This window comes from Colius striatus, chromosome 8, assembly GCF_028858725.1.
Source record: "Colius striatus isolate bColStr4 chromosome 8, bColStr4.1.hap1, whole genome shotgun sequence".
Classification (NCBI taxonomy): Eukaryota; Metazoa; Chordata; class Aves; order Coliiformes; family Coliidae; genus Colius; species Colius striatus.
Window position 1 is genome coordinate 34,369,239 of NC_084766.1, and position 26,318 is coordinate 34,395,556.

The following is a 26,318-nucleotide window of genomic DNA, read 5'->3' on the forward strand; positions in this document are numbered from 1 at the left end:
CAAAATGATCCAGTCGTGGTTTCAGATACCCTCGCAACCTGACCGCGTTTTATGACGCCCCAGAAACAAGCTCGAACAGTGGTGCCAGTAGAGCAATTAGTACTTTCTACGTGGGCTGCTTGATCAGACACTCTGCGTAATGACAACAGGAAACCCTAAAAACTCCAGCTCTGGACAGTGGTCCTCCAAAGTGCATTTTCTGGAGATGGAGACATATTTTTTTGTGTTTTGAATGATGCCGTGGCCTGGTACAGCTCTCCTGCCTAAGACACAGAACCAATACTTTTTCCCCCAAGCCCATCTGTGTGTAGGGAGGAGTTTTCATCTGTTATCAATACCCAGTTCCCAAACTCAAAACGTGACTTCCAGAAGAGAAGACTAAAAATACAATACCAATTTCTGTTGCAGCACTCAAGATAATAAGACTTATCACAGCAGAGGTGGTTAACCACTTGCAGGCTGCTTTTGGGGAGATAAAGGATGAAAGGAAGAAGATAGCATTTTCCTTTTAATAAAGCTTATATAAAGTTTCCTGTCACACAGAAAGTAGTAAACTAAGCCATAATAAATGAAGTATGTAGTAAGAACTATGTGACAAGTATAAACAAAACAGCTCATATAAAGTGTCAAGATATTCCAACAAAAATAAATTTAATTTAACAATATATACATACAAAATCTTTTCTGAAAAGAAACATTTAAAAATATTTTCTGTAAGGCACCTAAGGGGAAAAGAATAAAAGAGAAGGCAATAAGAAAATATGCATTAAGATTTGAAACTTATCAAACAACTATGACAATAGAAGAATTCAATCTGTTCATTTAAAGGAATTTTAGAAGGAATCTGGCTGTCTTGCCTTCCTGCTTCCCTAAATCCTTTTTCAGACCCTGTTAACAACATCAGCTCTCAGTAGGTTTAAAACACAAAACTGAGCTACAGCTCTTTCCAACATCACATTTCAAGTGCAAATATAAAGTTCCAAAAACTAACGTGTGTTTATCACTCAACTGACCACCAAACGCAAAAATAAAGTTGGGCTTTTTTTTCAGTCAACTACTATGTAGAAGACTCGACTGCAATTTGTTCTATGTTCTTGATCTCTTCATGGAAATGTTCCAGATGTTACATAGCTACCCTGATAGTTTTTCTACCTTTTTAAGTTACAGGTAGTTTCCCTGCAGTTTTGCCACGTGCACAACAAACTCACGTATCCTTATTTAGTTTGATTTATTAAAAGAACTTACGTGAGGAATTAAGGTATCTCCATTTCATCTTCATCTCTACGACACGGAGGAGTAATCATGGGTTCTGTTATTTCATATGTTTCTACAATCTCCTGGTTAGAGAAGACAAAGAGTGTGTAAGTTACAAGAGCCAAACTATTTCAATTCAATTGCAGTTACCACCAGGTAAGTAATAAAGTTTCTCATACTAAAATACCGTTACAAATTACTTTGATCTGCACCTTCTGAGTGAAGTACACAGGAGAAGAGTTCTGTGTGCTAAAAACCCACTTTTTGTACAAGCCTTATTAGAAACAATGAGGACACTGTATGGAGAACTTCCATATAATTATCATATAAAAGGGAAGAAACAGACTCCCTATTTCTGCAGTTCTCACACAAAACAATAAAGGGAAGTCACTCCACAACTTAAAGCACTTAAACTGACTAAAGGGATCAGAGATGAATTGCTACTTCAGTTCTCAGTTTTCTTGCAGTTAAAAGCATTGATTAGATTTGTGATTGTTTGAGAATCCATAAAATTGAATGTAGTGATAATATATACAGGAACACCCATCCCCATCCAAGTCCACAACAGTCCAGCTCTCAGATGCATTCTTACACCTCAAAGGAAAAGATTGATACAAAAATCCCACATGTTGTCTACTGTACCTTCCATTCCTGATAGCTCAGAGATATGACAACCTGTTTCCGTGCCTGCGACCTATGGTCGTCCTCCCTTCCCCTGTTGTCTTTACAAGGCTCTGTTCAAAATACAATATTTTGATAGTCTTAACACTTGAAGTTCCTTCAGAGGCAAAGCAGCTTCACAAAAAGCACATTGAGTATGCACACTCCGCTAAGCGAGTCTCTGTATGTAGCCTGTGCCGTTGACTTAAGAAATGTCTTTAGTTCTACCTCCTTAAAATTTACAAACTCACATTTCTCAGAATCCCAGAAGGACCTAAATTTTTAATCCCTTATGAAATCCCACCAAAGTCTTACTCTCATTGATATATCCTGTGGGAATGAAAGCCAAAGACTCTGTAGAATGGTATTGCCTTTTCAGCTGTTCTGAAGCTGCAGCACTTCCCAACTCAGACAAAAGACACTTCTTGCACACAATAATCTTTTAACAGCAAACCATAACAATGTTCATATACTTACTAGCCAAACCATCACTTAAAAGGGAAAGCAATAACCTTTTCTTTCTCTAGGGAGAATTAATTTGCCTTAATCAGCATAACGGCCTTTTTTCATACTTTGGCGTTTAAAGAGACTCAATCCTTTCCACTCCTCTTGTTAATCTCTTCATGCTTTTAATTACATTCACTACATATCTTCAAATTTTTCAGCTAAAACTTTGTGAACACAGAAGGCCTAGCTACTTTTCAATGTTGTAACAAAAAGCAGTTATAGTCTTTCAAAGCTAGATTTTACCTATTATTGGCAATTTATCGTCATCCAGCTTTAATCTTGCAAAACCATCCTAAAAGAGAGGAGGATTTAAAGTTTCATAAATTAGAGCTATCAAATCAGGATATGCACTGAGATTTCATCATTTAAATTAACATATTACACAATCATGAACAGGTATATAGATTGATAAAGAATCTTAAGTTGCAAACCAAGCAAGAAAGTAATGTTTAAATGCAGTATTGATTCCTAAATAGCACAGCTGATATAAGACACCTGGTAACTGCTGTATTATTAAAGATTAGTTTCTTGAAAATCATTATTATGCATTAAAAATACCTGAATTAACTCTTTATAATGACATCATTATTTGTTATAAACCTGAGTTTAGCCACAATATGTTTGTCAGTTTCTCTCTTTTCTCAAATTCATTTATTAGACATGGTACACAGTAAAGTGCAATTCTAGAGATTCAAAATGAAAATAAAACACTGCACTGACATACTTTCCTACAACCTCAATAACTCTTCCATACTCTGACTGTTCTTCTATAATCAAGAATAACATATACTAGAATTCCTTTTTGAGATGTGCATTGACAACAAAAATATTACTAACAAAATAATAGTGACAAGAGAAATATCACATTTAAAAAAATAGTCTAACAACTCTGGGGTTTTTTATTCAATTACCAAAATATCCCAGGCTGTAGAAAACCAATTAGGATCCCTAATAGTTAAATCCTAATCCTTTAAAAGTGAAGCCATAAAGTTCAACAAATTGGTATTTCTAGATAATTCCAGGATCTACAATATTTCCAGAACATGTTAATGCCTTACCCTTATAATGAAGGAAACATGAAAGATGTTTTCCACAGTGCGGGCAAAAGAATTTGGATCGATCACCAGATCGAAGAAGGAAATAGGTGTACTGGCTAGAGATGAAAAATTAGGTTTGTTAAAGAAAACTACCAGGTATGCAGGGACAAATACAAGCAGAAACCTAAGAAAGTCAGTGCTCCTTTTAAAAACTAACTGAATGTTTATGTCAATCTAGTTACAATCCTGAATTCTCAGTTGACTGCAGAAAAAAACAAAGTTTGGAGAGAATATTATTTTCTCCCATCTTTTGCTACAGGCATGTTATGCAACGACTATCTGCCTGCCTTCTCAAAAACAGCATGCTCTAGAATGAGAGAGCAGCATTTTCACTTGCTTTGCAATCAAACAGCAACTGATCAGTGTTCATAAAAATGCCTGGTCAGTATACATCCTTCTATATCAAGTTTTCTGCTTCTCAAACTCCCCCTACTTTTGTTTCCATAATGTAACCATTCTTAACTGTAGAAGATTAAGAACAGTCATTTTGTGAAAATTAAAGTTGTGAAAGCTGAAGTGAATCATACTTACGATCGTTTTTAAAGTGAGTTTGCAATAATCCCAAGATCCTCTCTACTTCTTTTTCTGTAGCTTCCTGGTGAGACTCCTCCATTTTTTTTAACTGGAAAAAAAAGAAACATAGCTTCACCTGAAATAACCACTGTTGTAAAACAAGAAGATGAAAAGGGCCCTTTATGAACACACAACAAAAAGACAGTATTTTTCTCTCTATGCCACACACACAGAGTCAGACACACTTGACACACACACATGCAAGCATGAGACAATTTACAAAGTGCTTTAGGAATTAATTACCATCGTACAATATCAAACTGAAAGGCCACAGGTCTATGCTTACTTTCCAAGAGTTCTGTGGAATTGGGTTACCCCTCGTAGTACATTGTGTGTGATTTTACTGAAGAAGTTTGTGTGTAAGCATAGAAGGGTAATTCATTAAGATCTTTAAACCTTTTTTACAGAAGAGGCACCTAAGTTTACTTTTAAGAAACATCATGGCACAAAGCTTGACACGGTCAAAGGACACAATTATGGTGACTTTACAGATTTGTTCACTATCTGTAAAGGAGGGCACTTGAAATAGTCCTTCAAGTACTGTAACCCACAGAGTACCAAATTCACTTTTCAAGTACAACCTTCAGTAACTTGCTTACTGATCCTGTGAGCTAACACTTTGACCACCTTGCAATGAAACTTCCACGCCTAAGTACACATCTAACACAAATCAACATAGATGCTGACCATCGGTGTTTACCTACGCAAACCACAAAAAACAGGCACTCAGTTCTGGAAGCAACTCTCTCAAACTCTCCAGTTCCTCCTCTTTCCTGTACAAACTGGATCAGAATCACTTCTGTCACTGTTTGGATTATTATGACACAAGGCTGTATATTTAAAATGACACACTCAACATTTTTGCTTCTATGTACTGGCATTGTCAGCCAGAGGTTCCCTGTAACAGCACGGGGGTTTTTTTGAAGTTTCAAATATAAGTCTCTCTGTAAGCATTCTAGATTTTTGCCTTTCTCCCAGAGTAAGCCAGAAGGAACAGGAAAACAGAAAGCAGGAAAATAGTGGTTAAATAAGCTAATTACTTTTGGTACCTGCATTTCTGTGCAAATGCCACTTACCACTAGACACTTCTTAAATAAATAAACTTACTTCCATTAGCCTGTTTTCAACTCCTATTTGTTTCCTTTCAAAGCAATAAGTATAACTTCAATTTGAATAACAGTCCTACTTTTGAACTTCAAATCAGCAAGTGTTTCTTTCCACTCAGTGAAATACCATGGTCTACACAAAACAAATCAAGAAGCCTAATAATGAAGCCTGAATCCCTTAGTTATTCACACCTCGTAACTACAAAACCCAAACCAACATCAACAGAAGGATTTAAAAGTCACTTGTAATAACTACCATAACAAATCATTAGTAAAGATAACACTTCACAGACCTGAGCAGGCATTGCTCTTTTTTGTTCTCCACCTGGAGCCTTTTTCTGCCTCTCAATCCGCTGCCTTGGTACAGGAGGATCAGACTTGAAAGATCCCAACCTAATCAAAATAAAAAGGAGATATATATGGAAATATGTTTTACATTGGTACATAGATGCCTTAGCATACAGTTCATCTCCTGACAACACTGCAAAGTAGTGACCAATATCTGAAACTAAAGCCTTGTCACATTTAGAGATTTCTGTAAACAGAACTATCAATAAATGTAAAAAACTTGATGTCACTGTTACAAATTTTTCTTTTTTAAACTGGAAACTTTTAATCTACTTTTCCTAAAACTACTTAAGAACTGAAAGAGTGTCTTGTTCATATCCTCCAATACCTCCATTTGAATTTCTTACAAACTTCTCTGCCTGAACACTCTCTCCATACAATATTTATCAGTTTTCCATCTAAAACAGGTAAATCGAGAACACACCTCACTGTATCTACTAGATAGAAGTGATATTATTTTGTAGCCAAGACAAATCAAAACCAAAGAGAAAAATATTGTGAAATACTTTGGAAACAAGGAGTTCAATGTACCATAAAAACAGAGACCACAGGGATGTTTTTGTTGACACTCTGTGACCGGAGATCAAACTCTATTCAAGCCTGGGCATTAAAAACAGGAATCAACTAAGGCCATTAGCTTCTGCTGCAGTATATACTCTTTCCTCAGATAAAAACTTACATGTAATGAAAAGAAGGTGCTCTCCTGAAGTACTTTTCTGCTTCTTCTCCCAGTTTTTGCCATGCACTAGTAGGTAAATAGCCACCTGAAGTGCTTTCAGAATCACTGTCGTTTTCGTCTATTTCAATACGATTTATCCCCATGAATGTTAGCTACAAAAGGAAAAAAGCTGCAGTGAAAATTCCCTTAGAGAAAGACCAGCAGATACATTAATGGTGAAATACTGTATTGTGGCATTGTCCTTCTACATTAATATTTAATACCACTGCATAAGAACCTTGACTTTCCTGAAGACACTGTGAAAATGGAAAAACACTTAGCAAGTCTTCAGCAAGCATTGGGAAGCAATGTAAAATAAAAGAGTTAAATACAACTGCCTGTATTTCAATACAATTTCAACAATGTCTGAAGTAACAAGGCATTACTTACATTACACTAAGATGCCTCATAGTTTCCAAATACCACACACTCCCAGGAAGCCTAGCTCCTCAAATACCATAAACCAACTTATTTGGCCCAATCTTGCATGCACCAATCCAGACTGCCCCAGGAAAAACATCAATAAAAGAATTTAATTTAATGGAGCTTTATACTGCAGAGCTCTAGACTTGACTAAAGACTAAGACTCTTCATTTATCTGTCATAACATACGAAGAAAATAGTCTTCAAAGTTGTTCTGAAGTGATTCTTCCACCCAGTCACAATACAGACAAATATGTCAAGTATAAAAGCACAGCAGTAATCCAAAGTCTCATTTCATTACTGTGACATATGGCCTTGAGAACTCAATCCCAAAACATATGAAGCAGTGTACAGGACTTCACATTACATACACTACTTCACTACCTGGAAGCTATAAACTGGGGTATTAAAGTGCACAGGACTACCCTAAGAACACAAACACACTGAACTGTGATAAAGGAGCAGCAATGCAACACTGGGGGAGGCTGTCAACATTTTCAGTGAGACTTTTGCCGACACATACTGGAAATGTTTAGTTCAGAACAATTAACAACACTAACCAGAAAGTTAAGAGAAGGAATTAATAAGAAGACTGTTAAATTTCATCAGAACTGTCAGGTACTGCCTGACAATCTGAGGCTTTTATGTTATGATTCTGTTACAAAAAGGGCAAATCTCTAGCAAAAGTGTTGCTAAATTCAGAGCCTGCAACTTACCAAGTCTTCTGCAAATGCTACTGAATCAAACGTTGTCATCTCAGAGTGCAACTCATTGGCCTTCTCCTTTCCTAGATTGGATGCTAAAACAAGAAACTGGGCATCCAGGGCAGCCTCTCGTGCACAGGAAACTGTTACAGAAAAGTTTTTATGTTCATAATATGAAACTCTCAAAAACATAATAACAAAATCTCACACCCAGGCTATCCTGGATATGGAGCTATGTAAATCATCTTACTGCAATGACCTCCAACACACTGACTTATATCATCCCAAGATTACTTGTGTTTTCTAATAAAAAAGGAGAGTGAAAAGGACAGGATGTCATTGACAAAGGCAAGCATAGAAAAATAACACATTATCTTAGAGAATACAATACATTTTCCATTAACCTCTTTTCAGTCTTTCAAAGTGAAATGAACCCCTCCACGTTGATATCTTTTACAAATACTACCTACATATATTGTCTACATAGTCAAGATAAAGCAAAAAGTATTTTTAAGTGCAAATAAACACTGAATTAATGATATTTCTTTTCTCATATCAACTTTTCCCAACAATTCCTCTTAATTAAGCATATCTATTTCAAGTTATACTTGTACTTTGGCCTCAATTTCATTCTCTTGCTCTTTTTTTGTTTATAAGGCAGCATCACACTTGGCCATCTGTCCAGCAAACACTTCTAACAAGCACCACAGAATTTGTTTTACCTCCACTGAACAGTTTGTTGGCTTCTTCCAAAGCTTCTGTGAGTCTGTTGCTTTTTGAACTCAGCATATCCTCATGATTTTCTGGAGAAATGAGACACAAATGCAAGCTCTCTGAATCAAAAATAGTCGTTTCACAGCCCATCGTACACAACTAAATGACTGCCTCGTTCCCATGGCCATTTCCCCGGCACAAAGAAGCATCCCCGCGGCAGCAGAGTCGCAGGTGGCCCGCTCCGCAGGGAACCGCACCCCGGGCTTACGCTGCACGCTGCTGATGAGCTCCCGGTACTGATGCCGGATCACTCTCCTCCTGTGCTCATCGTCGGCGGCCGGAAGCTGCTCGCCCACTGCCTCCAGCTCCTCTTCCTCCTCGGTGGCGTGAAGGTGCGGGCTGCTCGGTACCCGCGTCGGCTTGCGCTTGGGCACGGCGCCGTTCCGCGAAGTGGACGGCTGCGAGAGGCGACCTCGCTCCGCGCCCCGGCTCGAGCCTGAGCTCGGCGACAAGGCGAAATCACCGCTTCCATTCGCTTCCGACATGGCCGCTTGGCCCTTCCACAACCGCCGCGGAAGATGTGGAAGATGCGCAGGAGCCCGCCGCCCGGGCAGCCCAGCCCGGTCCGCGAGAGGAGCGGAGATATCGCTTCCGGTCCCAATGGCAGCCCGAGAGGGTCAAACCCTCGCAGGGGGCGGGGAGAGGGCAGAGGGGCGGAGCCAGGTCTAGGGCGCCGCGACCGGTGTGGTAGCGCGCGCTGCTGCCGCTGCTGCCTCAGCCGCCTCGTGAGGTCGCTGCAGTGGCGGGAGACGGAGCTGTCGTTGCGCGAGCCGGCGGAGTCACTCCCTCAGCGCGGGGACGCTCCTTCAGCGCGGGATCACTCACCCTCAGCGCAGGGCCACTCACTACCTCAGCGCGGGGTCGCTCCCTCAGCGCGGGATCACTCACCCTCAGCGCAGGGCCACTCACTACCTCAGCGCGGGGTCGCTCCCTCAGCGCGGGATCACTCACCCTCAGCGCGGGGTCGCTCCTTCAGCTCGGGATCACTCACCCTCAGCGCAGGGCCAGTCACTACCTCAGCGCGGGATCGCTCCCTCAGCGCGGTATCACTCACCCTCAGCGCAGGGCCAGTCACTACCTCAGCGCGGGGTCGCTCCCTCAGCGCAGGGCCAGTCACTACCTCAGCGCGGGATCGCTCCCTCAGCGCGGGATCACTCACCCTCAGCGTGGGGTCGCTCCTTCAGCGCGGGATCACTCACCCTCAGCGTGGGGTCGCTCCTTCAGCGCGGGATCACTCACCCTCAGCGCAGGGCCACTCACTACCTCAGCGCAGGGTCGCTCCTTCAGCTCAGGATCACTCACCCTTTGCGCGGGGCCACTCACTACCTCAGCGCGGGGTCGCTCCCTCAGCGCGGGATCACTCACCCTCAGCGTGGGGTCGCTCCTTCAGCGCGGGATCACTCACCCTCAGCACGGGGCTACTCACTACCTCAGCGCAGGGTCGCTCCTTCAGCACGGTATCACTCACCCTTTGCGCGGGGCCACTCACTACCTCAGCGCGGGGTCGCTCCCTCAGCTCGGGATCACTCACCCTCAGCACGGGGCCAGTCACTACCTCAGCGAGGGGTCACTCACTCCCTCAGCTTGGGATCACTCACCCTCAGCGCAGGGCCACTCACTCCCTCAGCGTGGGGTCGCTCCCTCAGCTCGGGATCACTCACCCTCAGCACGGGGCCAGTCACTACCCCAGCGCGGGGTCGCTCCCTCAGCGCAGGATCATTCACCCTCAGTGCGGAGTCGCTCCTTCAGCTCAGGATCACTCACCCTCAGCGCGGGGTCACTCACTCCCTCAGCGCGGAGCCACTCTCTCCCTCAGCACAGGGTCACTCACCCTCAGCGCAGCGGCAGCTCACTTCCTCAGCGCAGGGTCACTCAGTCTCAGTGCAGAGGCCACTCATTCCCTCAGTGAGGGGTCACTCACCCCCTCAGTGCAGGGTCACTCACTCCCTTAGCCCAGTGTCACTCAATCCCTCAGGCCACGGTCGCTCCCTCAGCACAGGGGTCACTCACACTCTGAGCACAAGGTCACTCCCGTCAGCAGAAGGTCACTCCCTCAGTGCAGGGGTTTTTCCCTCAGCACGGGGGTCCTTGACTCCTTCCAAAATAAATTCTCCTAACTCAGTGATTTGGAATAATTCCTTTCGCTGGCCTATGTCCGAGGTACAGCTTTTTACCTTGGATGAAGCAAGTCTTCAGCTTTTACCTGCTTTTAAAAGTTTGAGTAGGAGAGTCCTAGAATTTTCGCCCTTAACTAAGGAATGGAAATGTAATGATGAACCTGATGGTAACAGATCTCTAATCTATAAGTTTCTCTGATATCCGAGGAGCAGAAGAGGTGAAAATGATAGATAAAGAGGTGATACACCTGAGTGAACATTTCTAATACATGGTTCCATACACCATGTATAGGTTAATCACTAAGCACGGATCTGTGCTCTGGCAGATAAAGGAGGAAGTGTATGCTTTGAAATGGAGTAGACTCCTAAATTAGTTAATCATGAGTGCTGGCATCGTTTATACAAAAGACAACACAGCTAACGCACACTTAAACGTAAAAGCATGTATTATTAATTTACCAGCAGGAAATGTATCTTCAGTATTTTTAGGTTTTCCACAACCAAACATCACAAGTCTGGAATACCAGCAGTATTCAAATTGTCATTTAATGGTGAGCATTTTATACTGCAGACTAAAAGAAATTTCTTTATAGCTTCTCCTCACCTATTCCTTTCCCAGTACCAGTATCATTAGAGCTGAGTAAACATATGTTTAAAATACTTCATTTCTCAGTACAAAATTATTGAGTTGTGGTTTGGACTCCTGAACAGTCTTCTATTCTTAAACTTCGTGTGACTAGTAGAGTGCTGTCCAATTTGCATTGCAGATCTGTTATGAGTAATACACTTTTGGACTCTCACACAGAAAATCTCAAGAGAAGATCCAAACAAGTCTGCGGCCTTTTGTACAGTGCAGTACACAAACACACAGTAAGAAATAGTCTCTATTCTAAAGACTTCGTAATACAGCACAAAATGTGAAATGCTGAGCTGGAGGGGAGGCAAAGTAGTAACAGGTTTGGTACGTGGTGAAAGGTTCAGTACCTTGCTGAGGAAGTCTTGTTGTGTCCAGTCTTACACAAACACCAGTCTTGCATTTCTGAAGATGATGCTTGCTTTCTTGAAATCTGTATTTGACCTTTCTTAGACAAGCAGGGCCTTTTACTCGTTGGGTACAAGAACAAAATATCCCACAGGCTGCTCTTTGTCCCAAACATACAATACAGTAGCAAAAGCCATCCTTAAAAGAGGCAACCCACATTAACCAAAAATTAAACACTACAAAGCACGGTAGTAACCAAATACCATGCAGCACAGAAACTCACTTGTAACAAAAGTATTGTGACCTACAGAAGGATTGCTTCAAATATTGTCATATTCCTATAGGAGTTTATATGAGAAATAAGACCACTTCATGTAGATTAATGGAGCTTAATCTGAATTGAGTTTTCAGTTTTCATCACAAAAACTTCTTTCACTGAAGCTACACACATCACTTGGGTGTGGTAGGAGTGAGGAAATCCTGCTGCTGCTCATAGTGTGGACCAGTCTGTCACAGCACACACCATGCAGCTATGGGGCAGACAGAAGGTGGATGTCCTCAGGACTCCTCATTCCTATTCCATCTTCTTGTTGCAGAGAACAGACTGGCACTTTCAGGCAGCATAAGAAAGTATCATGTCACCTTGGGTCATCTGGAGAAACTGAATCAGGGAGCACGAAGCATAAAGGTATAACTGCATCTTTTGTCAGGAGGACAGAATTGCAGGGGTGGAAGTGTCAGCCAGCACAACCCTCAGTGTGCTGTCTCATGACTGGAGGGTGACACAGAGCCATTGTGCCAGCACTGATTATCCTGCAGTAGGTAGCCACGTATGTTCTGCAGGCCTACCTTAGATCTAAAAACAACTCTAGGGTTTTGGCTCCTGTTGTTTTCAGTGGGAAGAAGTGCCTAAATTGTGCAGCAACTGGATCCTGTATTTCCAGCTTTTGCTGTTACATTTGTCTGTAAACTGACTTACCCAGTAAATGATTTTTGAGCTGTGCTGTAGCAGTATTGTGGGCAGTAGATTGCTTACACAGTGACAGGCACAGAAGAGCAGAAGAATGAGGGCTAAACCCAGTGTTTAAGCTATAGGACAGGTTTTGAGGAACTCTTACCAGTCTCAGCTGTAGCAAGGTCATGTTGTGCGTTATTCAAGGGAATCCACAGCAGTGATTCCCCTCCCATTCACAGTGATATGGCATCCCAGTGAAAAAGCTTTTCTTCAGAAAACATGAACAGACTGTACAGTAAACTGATTTGCAGACATAGTTTAACAGCTGGAAGCCAGAAGAGGCAGCAGGCAACCATCAGATTCTGTCTCCTATGCCACTAACTTAGTTTTAAGAATTACATTATTTACCTGAAAATTAATTTACAACACATGCAGTATCACCTCTGATGTCCCAGACCTCACCTCATTGCTTTCTGTAAGCTGACTTATGACACATGCCTTCAGAAAGAGGGCAAATATAGGGGAAGATTCTTTAAAAACTACCAAACATGCCCTTGTCATGGACTTCTTCCTCCCAGTGAGTCCAAATGTCAGGATGTAAGTATAATCTTAATTAACGTGAATATATGTGAATTACCATTTTTTCCATTGGGTTGTTTTTTTGGTCTGATGTTCATCCAGTTCTTATCATTGCATATATGCAAAACTTTATTCTCACTCAGATGAGAAGACTGACACAGAGGACTCTAAATATTTCAGCTTTATTCACAGAGATTTACTGTGTGCAGACTTCACCATTCCCTCTTTTTCTCCCTCTCAGAGTGCAGAAATACATGTAATGTTTCTGGCATTTAGCAGAGGATCTCCAAGTGAATTACTGTTCTTAATGTTGCATACTTCATATATACCATGATATGCAGCAGCTCAAATGGATACAGTATTTCAGGAAGCGATAGGCAGTCTCCAGGGTCATCAATACAGATAAATAATGGTTTTCTTTTATGGTGCTGAGAAGTGAATTACCAGTGCTGTTGACTGTGCATCTCAACTTGGGAGCTGCCCAGTGTGTAGGTGCTCTCATCTCTAGCCAATAAACTCTGGATCTACCACCATTCCTTTTAATACCAAATCTAATCATGCAGCCAGTTCTAGAAGATTGATCTCCTGATGTGAAGATCCTCAGTCTGCTAGCAGGTGTTCCTAGGCCATAGTGGAAAAAGGCATTATTTAAATTAGACAGTTTAGTCACTGCCTGGGAATGTTGCTGATAATTTTAAAGCATAAACTTCTTGCATTTCCCTTGAATACACCAAAATAAATGCAACTACTCAAGACAAAGAGATAAGGCAAGAAATTAATTGCCTAAGGGCATTGCAACACAGGATGTGTTGCCCAGTGTTCCTGCCATAAAGATAATCCTGGCAATCTGAAATGGAGCCTAGGCTAATTGAAAACTCCAGAAACAAAACATCTGAACTACTTGCCATTCAGATGCCAGCTCTGCAAGAGAACATATATGAGGAGGATTTCTTTAAACAGTTGTGGCTAACTTTCAGACATTGGTTTAGCAATGTAGAAGTGTGAGTCCATATACTTGGTTCTTGCAGAAGTTTTTATTTCCATACCTACAGATAATCCTGTGGGAGGTAAAAATCTGGCGCCAGATATTCTTTCAGAGGAGTGGATTAGGTTGCAGCCCATCAAATGACAGCATACATTGTGCCAGTCTAAGAAGGTATTTTCAGTGAATAAAAAAGAACAATTATTTATAGAACTCTGAAAAAAAACCTGAGGCCCAATTTGGTGGGATGTCAGGGAAAAAATTCTGACAGTATCAAACCATGATTGGTACCAAGAACAATTTAATGTCTTGGAAAGTTTAATTAAATGAAAGATGGACACAAATTTGCTACAACAACATGTGGAGGTCATGCTAGCAGAGACTAAAATGCTCAAAACCTTCTGCTTTTTTCCTACAAACAAAAACCAGTTGAGTTTAGGAAAACAAAACAAAACAAATCTCTGCAAGACAGGGCAGGAAATATGTACATACATCAGTGATGCCTCAGAGCGGGGAACAGCCAGACAGCTTCTGCCTTGGTGGTCCCTCTAGTGCATTTCTAATGGAGGAACAAAGGAATTAAAAGCAAATGCAGAACAATGTCAGATTTTTGCAGAAGACAAAAACTATTAAAGCTCTGGAACTGTGCCTGTATTTTGCATAACCACATGGCATTTTTTTGGACAGTGACATTTTAATATGCCAATAATGTCTGTATTCCCAGAAAATTCATAGGAGTTCCCTTTTCTTTATAGAAATCTCTAGAAGTTATTGCTTACTAGATATTGCCAACACCGTGCAAACATTTGACTTAAACTGAACCACTTCTGTGACAAGTTTAATCCTATCACAGTAATCGTTTTTTCATATCTTGTGCTGATGTGAGTATGTTTTTATTACATGTGTTTAAAGGTCTGTAACTCACAACCTATTATGAGAGCAATATTATTTTTCCTCTCTGAAATAATGGATTCCAAGGGAGGATTTTACAAAAAGTACCATGTAACTGAAAACATGCTCCACTTAAAAGTCATTTTTATGATTGGTGGGGGTTTGCTATTCCAGTGACACCTGCTTTGGGGGTTTGTAGAGAAGACAGCTCTATACTGAAGTAGCATGGTTGGTTTTTTTTTTCCTGAAAGGCTCACAGACATGGTGTCCTAACTTCAAGCACTCTGTTCAAACAAGTAGACTGAATGTTCCATCTGAGCCAGCATGAGGAGAAAGAAGCTGCTTTCCCTCTTCTCTGACCACGTGGGCAAGAGAAGACTGAGCATAGGCAAGGGGATGAAGAACAGAACAGACACGGGAGACTTCTTTTTCTTTCTCTTCCTACTGCCAGGTAATCTATTAACATTCCCAGACTTTTAATGTTTATTCTGAAGTCAAGCAAAGCATTTCTCATGAAATGTGCAGAGCAATGCTGACTTGCAATGGTTTTTGTAAGGCAGCAATCACTTTTGCCTGTGCTGTGGTTATGTACATTTGTCATGTGAGAAACTGATTCATTTTACCAAACTTCACTTAATAAGTTAGTCAGATGAGAGAGTCAGCCTGATACTTAGTAGTTTTAGTCCTAGAGTGAAAAGCCAGAGGGCAAAATTCCAGTTACATTGGTATAACATGGAACTTGTCTCACTGCCTTAAGCAAACAATATAGTAACAACGACACCAGTCTGCACACAGTATACAAGGACCTATCTCCTGTTATTCTCATCCAGCAACTGAGAATTCCTGTGAAGAACTGATGTGTCATAGCTCTACGGCTCCCTGGGTCAGATTCCTTACACTTCATAGCTATCCAGCATAGTGTTCTCAAACATAAGCCAATTCACATTAATAGAACACTTTCATGTGATCCAGGGAGAAAGGGGATCCATACACCAGCTAGGAGTGAAGGAGTGCAGAAGGTTATAAAATCAGAGAGAGAGTGGTGTATATTTTCATTTTTAGTCTAGAGGAAAATTGGGTAAGTAATTTTTTATTAGTTCTTTAAATTTAAAAATGTCTAGACTCCAAACAGTTTGCTAGTTATGTTTTAGACATTACAAAAAGGCAAAGGGAGTGTCTTCTAAGGAAAAGAAACTTTTCTTCTTACCAGAAAAAAACAGTGGCTTTCTTTGAGGTTCTACAGTTTTGTGATCTCTTGTATAACTTGTTTTACAGTCCACTTAACCTATGACATAGTCTACAGGATCATGTCTTTTTAGTCAGTATCTTTCTAAGACCAAGAGACTGATCACTAAGTCTGCATGTCCCGAAAGAGCTGTTTTAAAAACATGTTACAACATTACAGACTGTAATAGATATTTGCAATTGCTGGAGTTTTAAAATACAACCCTCTTCCACTGCTCTTTTTTTTTTTTTCAGAATTAGTGATTCTATGATTTGTTTCAGAAAGGATTCCTTCTTGATTTTCAGTTGCTGTGTAACAACAAGAATGTGTGTTTCTCATTCTCCGAGATAAAATTCTAGTCACTAGAAAGATTATGCATGTGTTTGACAATGTTCCTAAGTGAAAAGTGACTGCAGTGTTTCATCCTTTCGTGCATAATGAAGTTTGCTTCAGGCTGTAAAACACAACACTGAACATCTGTAGGCAGAATCTTGCCTCTGGTGACCCAAAACTTTTATAGACCTTTGGGCACTTGAAGTCACTTCTAGTCTTTCCCACTAGCAGAACTAATCAGATTAAAATAACTTTACTAGTTTGAGATTAATAAGAGTTTGATTATGTTACTATTTTGAATGTTTATGACAGTATATATAAATACATTGTCAGCATGTCAGACTGTGGCCACTGCAATTATTTCTGGATTTTTTGTTAATGAAAGAGGTTTCTGTTACCACAATGATTTCGTATGTTTTGGAAACTATTTTTCAAGTAATCCGTCTTTAAAATGATAGGCTTATCTTCAGGCAAAAACTAACAATCATGTTGACAGACAGAGGATGACAATGGCAGACATGTTTCTATCTATACCATAAACTTGATACAGCTTACAAAATCTGATCTCAAAAAAAAAAAAACCCATTTATAGCTGAATTTGCTTCTCACTATTCAGCAAGCTGCTGATTATCTAGGACTAGACCTTTTTTACCTTTACTCAGCCAAAGGATCCTGCTATCCATGTAGAAGTTAAGGAAAAAATCTCCATTTCTTTACATCAAAACTGTTTAATTGTAGATGCAGAGATTAATCAACTAGACACTAATGCATATATCTATAAATCTTAATTTAAAGAGACTTTTGAAATGGAAAGGTGAAAGGGCTGGTAGTTGGCCAGAAATATCAGATGAGTCTATGGATAGGAGATCTAATCCTCCCTGGTTTAGTTTTCAGTACCCTGCCATCTGCATTTACATCTACATCATCTATATCTACATCTATGCATTTTTCCTCTTAAAACAGAGAGCTGTGACATGAACAGGCTTGGATCCTCTGGCCTAGGGAGATCAGTAATCAGTCTTTCACATGCTCCAGGATTCCCTAGTTTGTATTTTTCATCAAGTGTTTTGATGATCCCAGAGCAAGCTGTGGAAAGCAACTTAGTCTAGGAAAATGTTGATCCAAGCTATATTACAGCCTGCTTATTTTAGCAGTAAAACAAGTGTCAATGACTAGATGTGCTTGGATTGTCACATGGACACTGCTCTGTGGGGCTTAGAAAGGACATCTGTTCAAAGCCAGTCAGTTCCAACCTTATACTTCATACTCACAGGTATGCTTTAAGACCACTTTCCACTTATACAAAAAGTAACCTAAACTGTAAATTTCTTGCTAGCTATTTTGTGGGACTTGATAGAAAGCAAGGAGGATAGAAATAGCAACAGAAGCAACAGTGTGGAGATCTTCCAGTGGAGGGAGGCTGAGGGGTAGACATCACTGTCAAGGTTCAGGTTGTGAAATTTCCTGCAGACTGTGGTAGGGTTCCCTGACTTCATTGGCAATTTCCATTCAAATGGATGGGAGGAAGGTGGTTTTTAAGAATATTGAGGCTATTCCTTCCTTGTCTTCTTTAAAATTCTGTTGTAGCTCTCATCCTTTATGGCAGTATTACAAGAATGACTGATGTATAATACTGGGCAGCTTTTAAACAGTGCTGTGCTGCTTCCTGTGAGGGAAGTCAAACCAATCTTACAGACAGACCACTGACACTTTTTCTGGAAAGATGAGCTTTCATTCTGAGGGAGGTTGGAGCCGCTATGCTGACTGCAGGAAACTTTCAGATCAGCTTTTGTGCTTTCTGATGCCAGTGGAACAATGTTTATAGAAGGTCCTTAAGTCCAAAATAAGTCTGAATCGAGTAAAAATTTGCCCTACATCTATGAACTAAGCTTAAAACTAAATGAATAGCTGAAATTGGAGTTGATTCTACATGCAACTACAGCAACTAATGCTTTGCAGAGTTGCACAGTGTAAGAGTAGAGCTCTCACAGGTTATAGATTTTACTTTTCTTGACTAATTCTTTTCAAGTACCAGCTTCTAAAAATTACATTGTTTCATTTATTTTTTGTATGTTTTCATTAGAAGCTCCTGAGTGCAAGACACTGTGAAAATATTTCAGTTGATCAAGATAGGTAAACAGAATATACAAGGCTCAGCAAGTTTGACAAAATATATTCTATATATTCTTGCCAAATAAAATTTGTCATAAAATGCTAGTTAGGACTTGACAGACTCATTTACCTCTCTGGTTTCACAGCAAGCATATGATGCAGTGAACACTCTTGGTTCTTGGTCAGACCCAAGACTCAGACAACTCTGAGTCCTTGAAGATGGATTAGGAGATGTTTGTTTGCTTCACATGTAAACAATAGCATGCTGCAGGGAATTTTATAGGATTGTAAGAGGACTGTACATAGATAAAAGGTAAGAATGATTTATTTTGTTACCCAGATGAAATGTATATAAGTAATCTTTTCTCTATATAAGTAATCAAAAAAGGTTCTCCAATTCAGCAAGATGACTGGCTGTATAGGGTAAGCACTTTTTCTTGCCATCCAAATATAATGTGGCAGATATAGTACTAATTTCTTTTTATATGAACACTTACCATATTTGCAACAGAAATATTTCAGGAGGAAACAGGAGCAGTATAATTGTAAGAAGAACAGGACTGTGAAATAATCTCCCTAGATACAACGAAAGAAAATCGGAAACTTTATTAGTGAATCAACACTGTAGCTGTTTCTGCAGAATAGATCTGACTAAGGACTTGGCCAAATTAGACTGGCATTTATTTTCTGAGGAGTTGTTTGGGAAATATGGTTGCAGAACTTTTTCTCCTCCACCCAAAATGTGCTTCCTCCAGCAGATGTCTAAAAAGTATAGCTATTTTGGGGAGACATGCACTAAAATAGGGGAGGGATATGTCCCTCAGTCCTGTTTTCTATAGTTCTATGAAGAGTCAACCAAATAGCATCATTTCCATGCACTGTAGGTTCAATGTCAGTTTTAGCTCATCCTCCAAAAGAGGCAGAGAGGATGTGTATAGCACACAAACAGTTCTTGATGTTAATACACTCTGACATTGTGAGCAACTCCTAGTTGAAGCCAGAAGCACAAAGATTGCTGCAGAATGGGAAGGGGGAAAAAAGCACAAAAAAGCAGTCAATGAGGATCAAAATCCTAATTTTTTGCAACACAGCTTAGTAAATCTGCAGGTTTGGACCTTAGATGCCTAGATTTTAAAGTACTCCACTTTGGTTTTAATATGTTTAGATAGTGGATTCTCCAACTCTTCAGAGGGATATGTGTGTGATATATTATACAAAGCTGTCTTTCACTTTTGTTGCTGTTAGCCTAGCATAATGTGAGTCATTGACCTATTTTTCATCCTCATGAAAAAAGGTTTTGATTAGACTCTAAAGATTTGAGGGGGTTATTTCTGTTTGTGTCTGTATTTTATATATGCAGCATATTGATACAATTGAAGCTACAATAATTAACTGGTGGAACAAGTTGCATGCCTACTTGTTACATTGTCTGTTACTCACAGTTTCTATGCCACTTCCAACTGTAAACTGCAAATTATCCATAACCACTTTCTTTATGAGAAATAGCTGATTTCATCCACAAATCTGGAGCATTGCACGACTTTATTGAACCCATATGGAAATCTCTGCATGATGCAAGGGGGAAGGAGGTTTAAATTCATGGTCTACATAAAGTTGTGGGCTTTTTTAGTTTCTTTGGTAGACTCTTAACTTATTGCACTGTTTACATCAAAAGGTGATATATGGCAGATATTCTTGCACTCTAATAAATGAGCCTTAATGTTTTTAAATTGTCATACATGCAATATTTAGTCCTTGCATGAAAACTCTCTGTCCTAAAACCAATACTTGAACCATGGCACTATTAAGCCATTTCCTTTGGTAAGAAGTTTTGAAGAGGTTTAGAAATTGTGCTTAAGCCTTTTACATTGACATATCCTCCAGTCTCATCATATCTTTCTATGATAAGTTCTGTTCTTACATCTGAACTTTAAAGAGGTTTGATTCAACCTGTAGGTTATCATGTTTTTCAGAGAACAATATTATTCCTTTCCAGATGTACAGCATCTCACCAAATCACTCTTAAGAGCTGGCTGAGACAAGAAAAAAAGAATCACATCTGGATACAAGAGGAAACCAGTCTTGATTCATTTTAGCCCTTTCATTATGGAAGGTGATAGTGTGTATCCTCCAATTGTACCTGAACTTTAAACTGAGCAAACAATTGTAGGCCTTATTTTGTGCTCATTCCCATTGACCATGTGGTTAGTATTTGCTTCTTGGATGCTAGTGACTCATATTTAGTTCCCTACATTCTGTCATAGTTTCATGTTAAGAATAGTAGATTTTTCCATTTACTAATATCACCAAGTGTGTTGTGATTAAAAACAATTAATGTAATTGGGAGATGAAAGTGCCACCTATGAACTTGTGTACAACATCAGCCTAGGCATTCTTGTTAGCATTAGCTCCTGCTCCAACAACAAAAGCAGGATTTTTGCCAGCAAGTCAATGATGTACAGTACAAATAGGCATTTGGATCTTTAATATCCAAAAGACACAGTCATAATGCATGCATAAATATGGAATATTTCTATCTGAAAGATGAAATCTCAAATAAAAATCTGTCAAGCTAAAAAACTTGAGTACATCTTTTCCCATTGCACTGGTCTTCAGTCATCATTTCACATAGCAGTGCTGACACTGGCGTTTTGCATCCCTGTGAATGACCATTTTTACTCTGGAGTCCACATCCAAATACGAATCCAGTCACTGGATTGCAGTGACAGCACTGTGTGCTAAGGTTATAGACATCATAGGTGCAACTGGAAGATAACTAGGGCAATGTTTATTTTCATTCTCTTTATTACCTTTTTGTTATTTTCTTAGGGTTGAAAAGAACAGTACCATGAGAGCAGACAAACCAATAAACAGTAGATACATAGAAACTAACTGCAAAATCAAATTTCATCTGTTCATCTGGCAAGTTCTACCTGTTGTAATGACCAAAAGCAAAAGAACTATAGCCAACTTTCAAAAACAAAAAGATTTTGACTAAAGTTAAACTCTGACAGAGATGAAAGGGGAAATTCACATCCCTAAGAACCAGGCAGTTTGCAGACTCAGGAAGCTGATATTGCAGCCATTTGCAGATGATGTTTGAAGGTTTTCATTCAGTATTACAATCCCTGATTTAAAATGTCATTATAAAAATATCTTAAAAAATAAAAAAGTGTCTAATATAAAATACAACAATTATAAAAGTGCCTAATTATGTATCACAACAATTGTTTTGGGAGCCTGCTCTCCAGAGAACCTTCCCTCAATTAAAACTGAGATTGATTTAAGGGGCTCTAAAGACTGTGACTAATTTATTCACTACCGATGAAGAAATACCAATGGAAAAATACACCTGTAAATTAAGAGTGAACTTCTGAAACTAGATATTGTTTATATTAGTTGAAAATGATAACATGAATATAAATAGTGTAGCTGGACGAGGCAATATGTTATAGGAGTTTAAATCTGTCCGTAGGAGAAGCTGATTAGGTTTACAATCTGTCAAAAGGATGAAGACTTGTGCCACCTGTACCAACAGTGAGCAGCTTAGTTAACTTTATCTCCACCAACCACCGGGGATCACTGGGACCACTTCCCACCAGCATGGCATTAGATCATCTTCTAAAAAGGCCACTGCCACAAAGGCAAACATCAAGCACCCAATTTTTTCAGTAGGAAATGCAGTTTAGACAGCAGTCATTGTCAACAGATCCTCATAAAAACTTCAGGGACTGTCTTTAACTGACTTCTCTATCTTGTTTTGCATGTCTGCTTCATTCAATCAAAGGTGATAAGGGGGAAAATAGGTTTATAATTACCATTCATACTCATCTCAGACATTTGTTCCTTTCATTAATTTGAAACATTACAACAGTGATGAAACAGTGGTAATGACCAGAAGGGAGCATTCTTGTTCTCATGCTACTATTAGCATGTAGGAAAAAAGCATGTAAAAATATTTTAGGTTTACTGTTTTTCTTTCCCTCTTTATTTCTGATGTCTTTAATTATATCTCTATGATGTTCCTGTACACAAAGATGTTCTTGGCTGGGCCTTACAAATAAGCCTGAGGAAGTATTTTGGTCCTCATAGCCTTGAAATGTGATGAGGTCTTTTTGTGCAGGACTAAATCAGTGTGACATCCTTGAGAAAGATCCCTAATCCAGTATCTATTCCATATAACATATAACCTATTCGTTTTGAGCAGCAATGACAAATCAAACCAGTACTTTTCATTCTGTACTGATATTTTAAGGGCTGAACACTAGCCCTAGTTTTCTGCTTAGTCCAGGATTAATATATTAATGGCCTGATCCCTCAAGCCCTCTGTGCCTCAGTTGCTGCTTTTTTAAACTGTCAGCAGTGTTTTCCTGCTTTGAGAATCAGTGAAGAACTTGCATAAGTAATCCTCCCTAAATGCTTACAGCGCATTCCTGTAAGTGTGCTGCCTACTTTTATAACTATTGTCAAGCTGCAGAAGACAGAAGAAACTTGACAAGTTTAATTTCAAATTAAATATGTTTTCCAGCCAACTTCAGCATCTTTGCAAGCCAGGATTCATGGCTTGATGAACACTATCTTGACTACAAAATTATTTTAGCAGTCAGTGACGCAGTTCCCAGAGTTAGTCCTGCAAAGATCTGGTAGACTTGTTTGGACTAGAGTCTGAAACCAAACCCTGCTCTGGCTATTAACAAGTTGTCTTGAGGTGCAAGTCTCCTGAGAGACTTATTTTTGTAGCCTGCCCTCACTGCTGATAAGACACAATACATCTGGAGTGAGAATGTTGCTCTGTGTTAAATATTCAATAGCTGAGTTTATAATCTGATTTATTCTCACATCTATTCTCTCAGACAGCTATTATGAAATCATGAAAAACAGCTTGAGGCTAAATGGTCTCTAACTGAGGATCAAAGATCTATGTGACCTCTATAGGCTATATGCATTTATATCTACATCATTTCTAAGATATACATGTGTATGTGCGTGTGATTCTATACCTATGTTGGGCCAGCACAAAAAAAATCAATAAGTATCCTCCTTTCAGCCCAAGGAAAGTCTCAGTGTGTTGGAGGCTTTCTAGAAGCTCAAGAACAAGTACTCCTCTCCTTTGATATTTGTGTGGGCATGAAGGGTGTGTTAGCACAAAGCCCAGAAAACAGATGCAACCTGCCAACTCTGACATGTCAACACACACCTCGGGCCAAGAAAGCAGCAAATGAAATACTGCTGCCATCTACAATTAGGGAGAGACAGTTGCTGACAGATAGTTCAGACTCCTTCAGAAGGAAGGAATCTCTTACCTTCTGAGCAGCTTTACTCCCTGCCTCTTCTCCAGAGGAACGATTACTTTCAGAAAATCGGACCTGATGGCAACTCTTTGCTCCCTCCCTTGTATTTCCATGGAGTATCTTGGGCAAAGCAGGGAGAAAAAAGGGAATGCACAGACAGAAGAAACAGGTAAACACTACAGAATGGATAGCAAGGAAAGCAGTTTGAAGGAGAAAGACCCTGAAAAGGTGCAAGAAATAGTTAACCTTGTGATGCATTCTTCCTATACTTTATATGTGATCCTCATCTTGCTTATGTCTCCTGACTCAACATAATATGGATTTTTTCCTCCCACCATCCCCAGTGCTGTGAATGGACATGACAGCAGGCAGATCAACTCTGGGAGCAAAGAGGCAGCAGAGTCCACCCTCCACCTCAGACCTCCTACCGCTCCTTCCAAGTCAGAGGAATGTTCTTCCTGCCTCGTCTTTGAGGTTTAGGAATGGGGATCCTTCATTTTGAGTGAATGACTGTGTGCACCTCTGCCAAGTTGGACCTGGAATATACAGTTTTAGATGTCTCATATTGCAAGTATGGGGGAGATCTTTTTCATAAATCATAATCATCTGTTTATAAAAGGCAGGCAGTAATAATAAGGAAATAATTTGCACTCCTGCTCAATGATAGGTACAGACTGACCAGGTGAGCTATGTAGGTCAGCTTCCTCTATAGCTCTCACGCCCTGTTAGCTGGTCATGGCATTAGGAACTGAAATACAAAGTCTTTATCCATTTTTCCATAGCCAAATATTCCATGTGAATAGAGAGAGAGTCAGTGCCACTGAACAGAGCTGTGTTTTTGATCTGAATCAATAGTCTTCCTACTGGCTTCAGTGCTGCATATGAAATCTGGTGAAAAACTGATGATATAAGTGTGGTTTGGAAAGAGAAATGCTTCAATATTTTGATATTATTTTTTTAATCAGATAGGTTTTATGAAATACTTTTGGCATCACTTTTAAAGACCAGCTCCTCTGCATTGCTTTGACATCTGCCATCAGTGCAAAGAAAAGGGAATATACATATGCTCAAAATATTTAATGCCCAATGCGCAGGAGAAAGATTACTGAGATCCACAGATGAAGGCATTGAGCACCATTTCAGAAGCCCTGAGGTGGATGTAACATCCTCATGGGACTAGCAGAAAACACACAAAATTTACCAAGGACCCATGTCTTCCAGTTAAGTGATAAGCAGGATAACCCAAGGTGTCCAGTGTGACAGGACCATACCTAAGATTTCCAGAATCACTTTTATTTATTATTGCATGAATCTATATACTATCATGAAACTTCTGTTAAAAGCTGAAATGACAGACTTCTTTTTTTTTCAGCTGGGAAAATATTCATAAATAGAATGTAAAGTGAAATTGATTAGCACCTCTATGTTGCTTTAGGAAGAGTACCTCCTGGTAGAGGTTCAAATGGCATTAACTCAAATTCCAGCATCATCTGGCAACTGGAGCACGCTGAGGAAGCCAGTGCTAACATCCTAGCTATGACACTTACCTTATGCAAATCAGTTCATCTCCTAAGCAATATGTATCTTCTTCTACTGTGCCATGAATGTTTATACTAAAAAATCTGAGGAGAGGACTTTATCTGTACAGAGACTAAAACAAGAGGTAAAATCTTGCAGGCGCTTGATGTCTCTTGCCCCTTTGTAAAATCACTTCCAAGGATACTGCTCGTAATAAGGTGGTCACATTTTTCTAGAACTGTAATCAGTAGAGTATTCAAGTACTTCATTACCATGAATAAAACAGTAGACTTTTTTTCTACATTTCACACTCTAGCAAAATCATTCCATTTCACTTCCTCCCTGGACATTGTGATTTTGCAACCTCTGGAGCCACAATTACACTTCGTGGTGCACTGACAGCCATGGTGCAGAAGTGCCCTGCTGTGCTGTGCTGGCATCAGATTTCTCCAGGCCAGGTTGTTACACTGATTGCAAAAAAAAAAGTCTTTTGTCTCTTGGTAGCAAATACTCAGAGTGTCCATTTCTTTTCTTTTGTACTTACACATCTAGTGGAATAAATCAGCCAAGGGTGGAAAAGCTGTCTCCATTCCTGTCCTTTAAATCCTCAGCTCTACCCTACATTCAGTGTTGTGGTCCCATTAGGCAATTTCTGGTTATCTTGGGGGAAAGGCAGCAAAATACCATTTCACAACTGTCACAAAAGGCCAGCTCAGCTTTTTGTTGCCAAGCAACATCATGATTTTTACAGCAAATCCAGCTGCTGATGTTGCTAAGCAACATCTTTCCCATGAAGTTGTGCACTTTTAAATCATTACATGTTTACTAATTCTCATTATAGGCTTATATAGATCTTGACATTTGCTCTGATAGAATTTGTGAGAAGGCAAGGGCAGAAGGACTATCATAGGTCAGTCATTCTTGTAGATCTCTATGATGTTGTTCTAATATGCAGAAATTAAGAATGATTTTGCATTAGTTCTATCAAGATCAGAAAGGAGTGAAATTCTGAACACTCTCCTTTTCTTCTCTTACCTAGGAGAGTAGCTGGTGCCTGGTGCTATGCTCAGTGCTTCAGCAGAGCTTAATAATGCTTTATGTGTAGTATCAGTCATGTGAAAGTAAGCACATAAAAACATTTTATCTTATTATGACAGTATTTATATCAC

General features: G+C 39.8%; 2 protein-coding genes across 2 annotated transcripts in view; one reads left to right on the forward strand and one right to left on the reverse strand.

The window, feature by feature from the left end:
- Positions 1-634: 634 nt before the first annotated feature.
- NSMCE4A (NSE4 homolog A, SMC5-SMC6 complex component) lies at positions 635-8,757 on the reverse strand. Its single transcript, XM_010197054.2, has 11 exons — positions 8,373-8,757; positions 8,113-8,193; positions 7,403-7,533; positions 6,225-6,376; positions 5,491-5,590; positions 4,050-4,140; positions 3,480-3,574; positions 2,665-2,713; positions 1,897-1,988; positions 1,246-1,337; positions 635-722 (listed from the first exon to the last, which is right to left on the reverse strand). The coding sequence occupies exons 1-10, from the start codon at positions 8,647-8,649 to the stop codon at positions 1,254-1,256; spliced, it is 1,152 nt and encodes a 383-aa protein (XP_010195356.2). The 5' UTR covers positions 8,650-8,757; the 3' UTR covers positions 635-722; positions 1,246-1,253.
- TACC2 (transforming acidic coiled-coil containing protein 2) overlaps positions 8,692-26,318 on the forward strand; it is a 148,818-nt gene continuing 131,191 nt past the window's right edge. The window contains exon 1 of the mRNA XM_062000731.1: positions 8,692-9,621. Within this exon, the coding sequence (XP_061856715.1) occupies positions 8,692-9,621 (930 nt within the window). The remainder of the gene's footprint in view (positions 9,622-26,318) is intronic.

What these genes read in the sequence shown, in the direction of transcription:
- NSMCE4A (XM_010197054.2), bottom strand. Translation starts at nt 8,649, where the DNA reads ATGTCGGAAGCGAATGGAAGCGGTGATTTCGCCTTGTCGCCGAGCTCA. An exon ending in GCACCTTCTTTTCATTACAT is followed by an intron (nt 5,591 to 6,224) that starts GTAAGTTTTTAT and finishes TATTTTGATTAG; the next exon opens with GTTGGGATCTTTCAAGTCTG. An exon ending in CGATAAATTGCCAATAATAG is followed by an intron (nt 1,989 to 2,664) that starts GTAAAATCTAGC and finishes TATTTTGAACAG; the next exon opens with AGCCTTGTAAAGACAACAGG.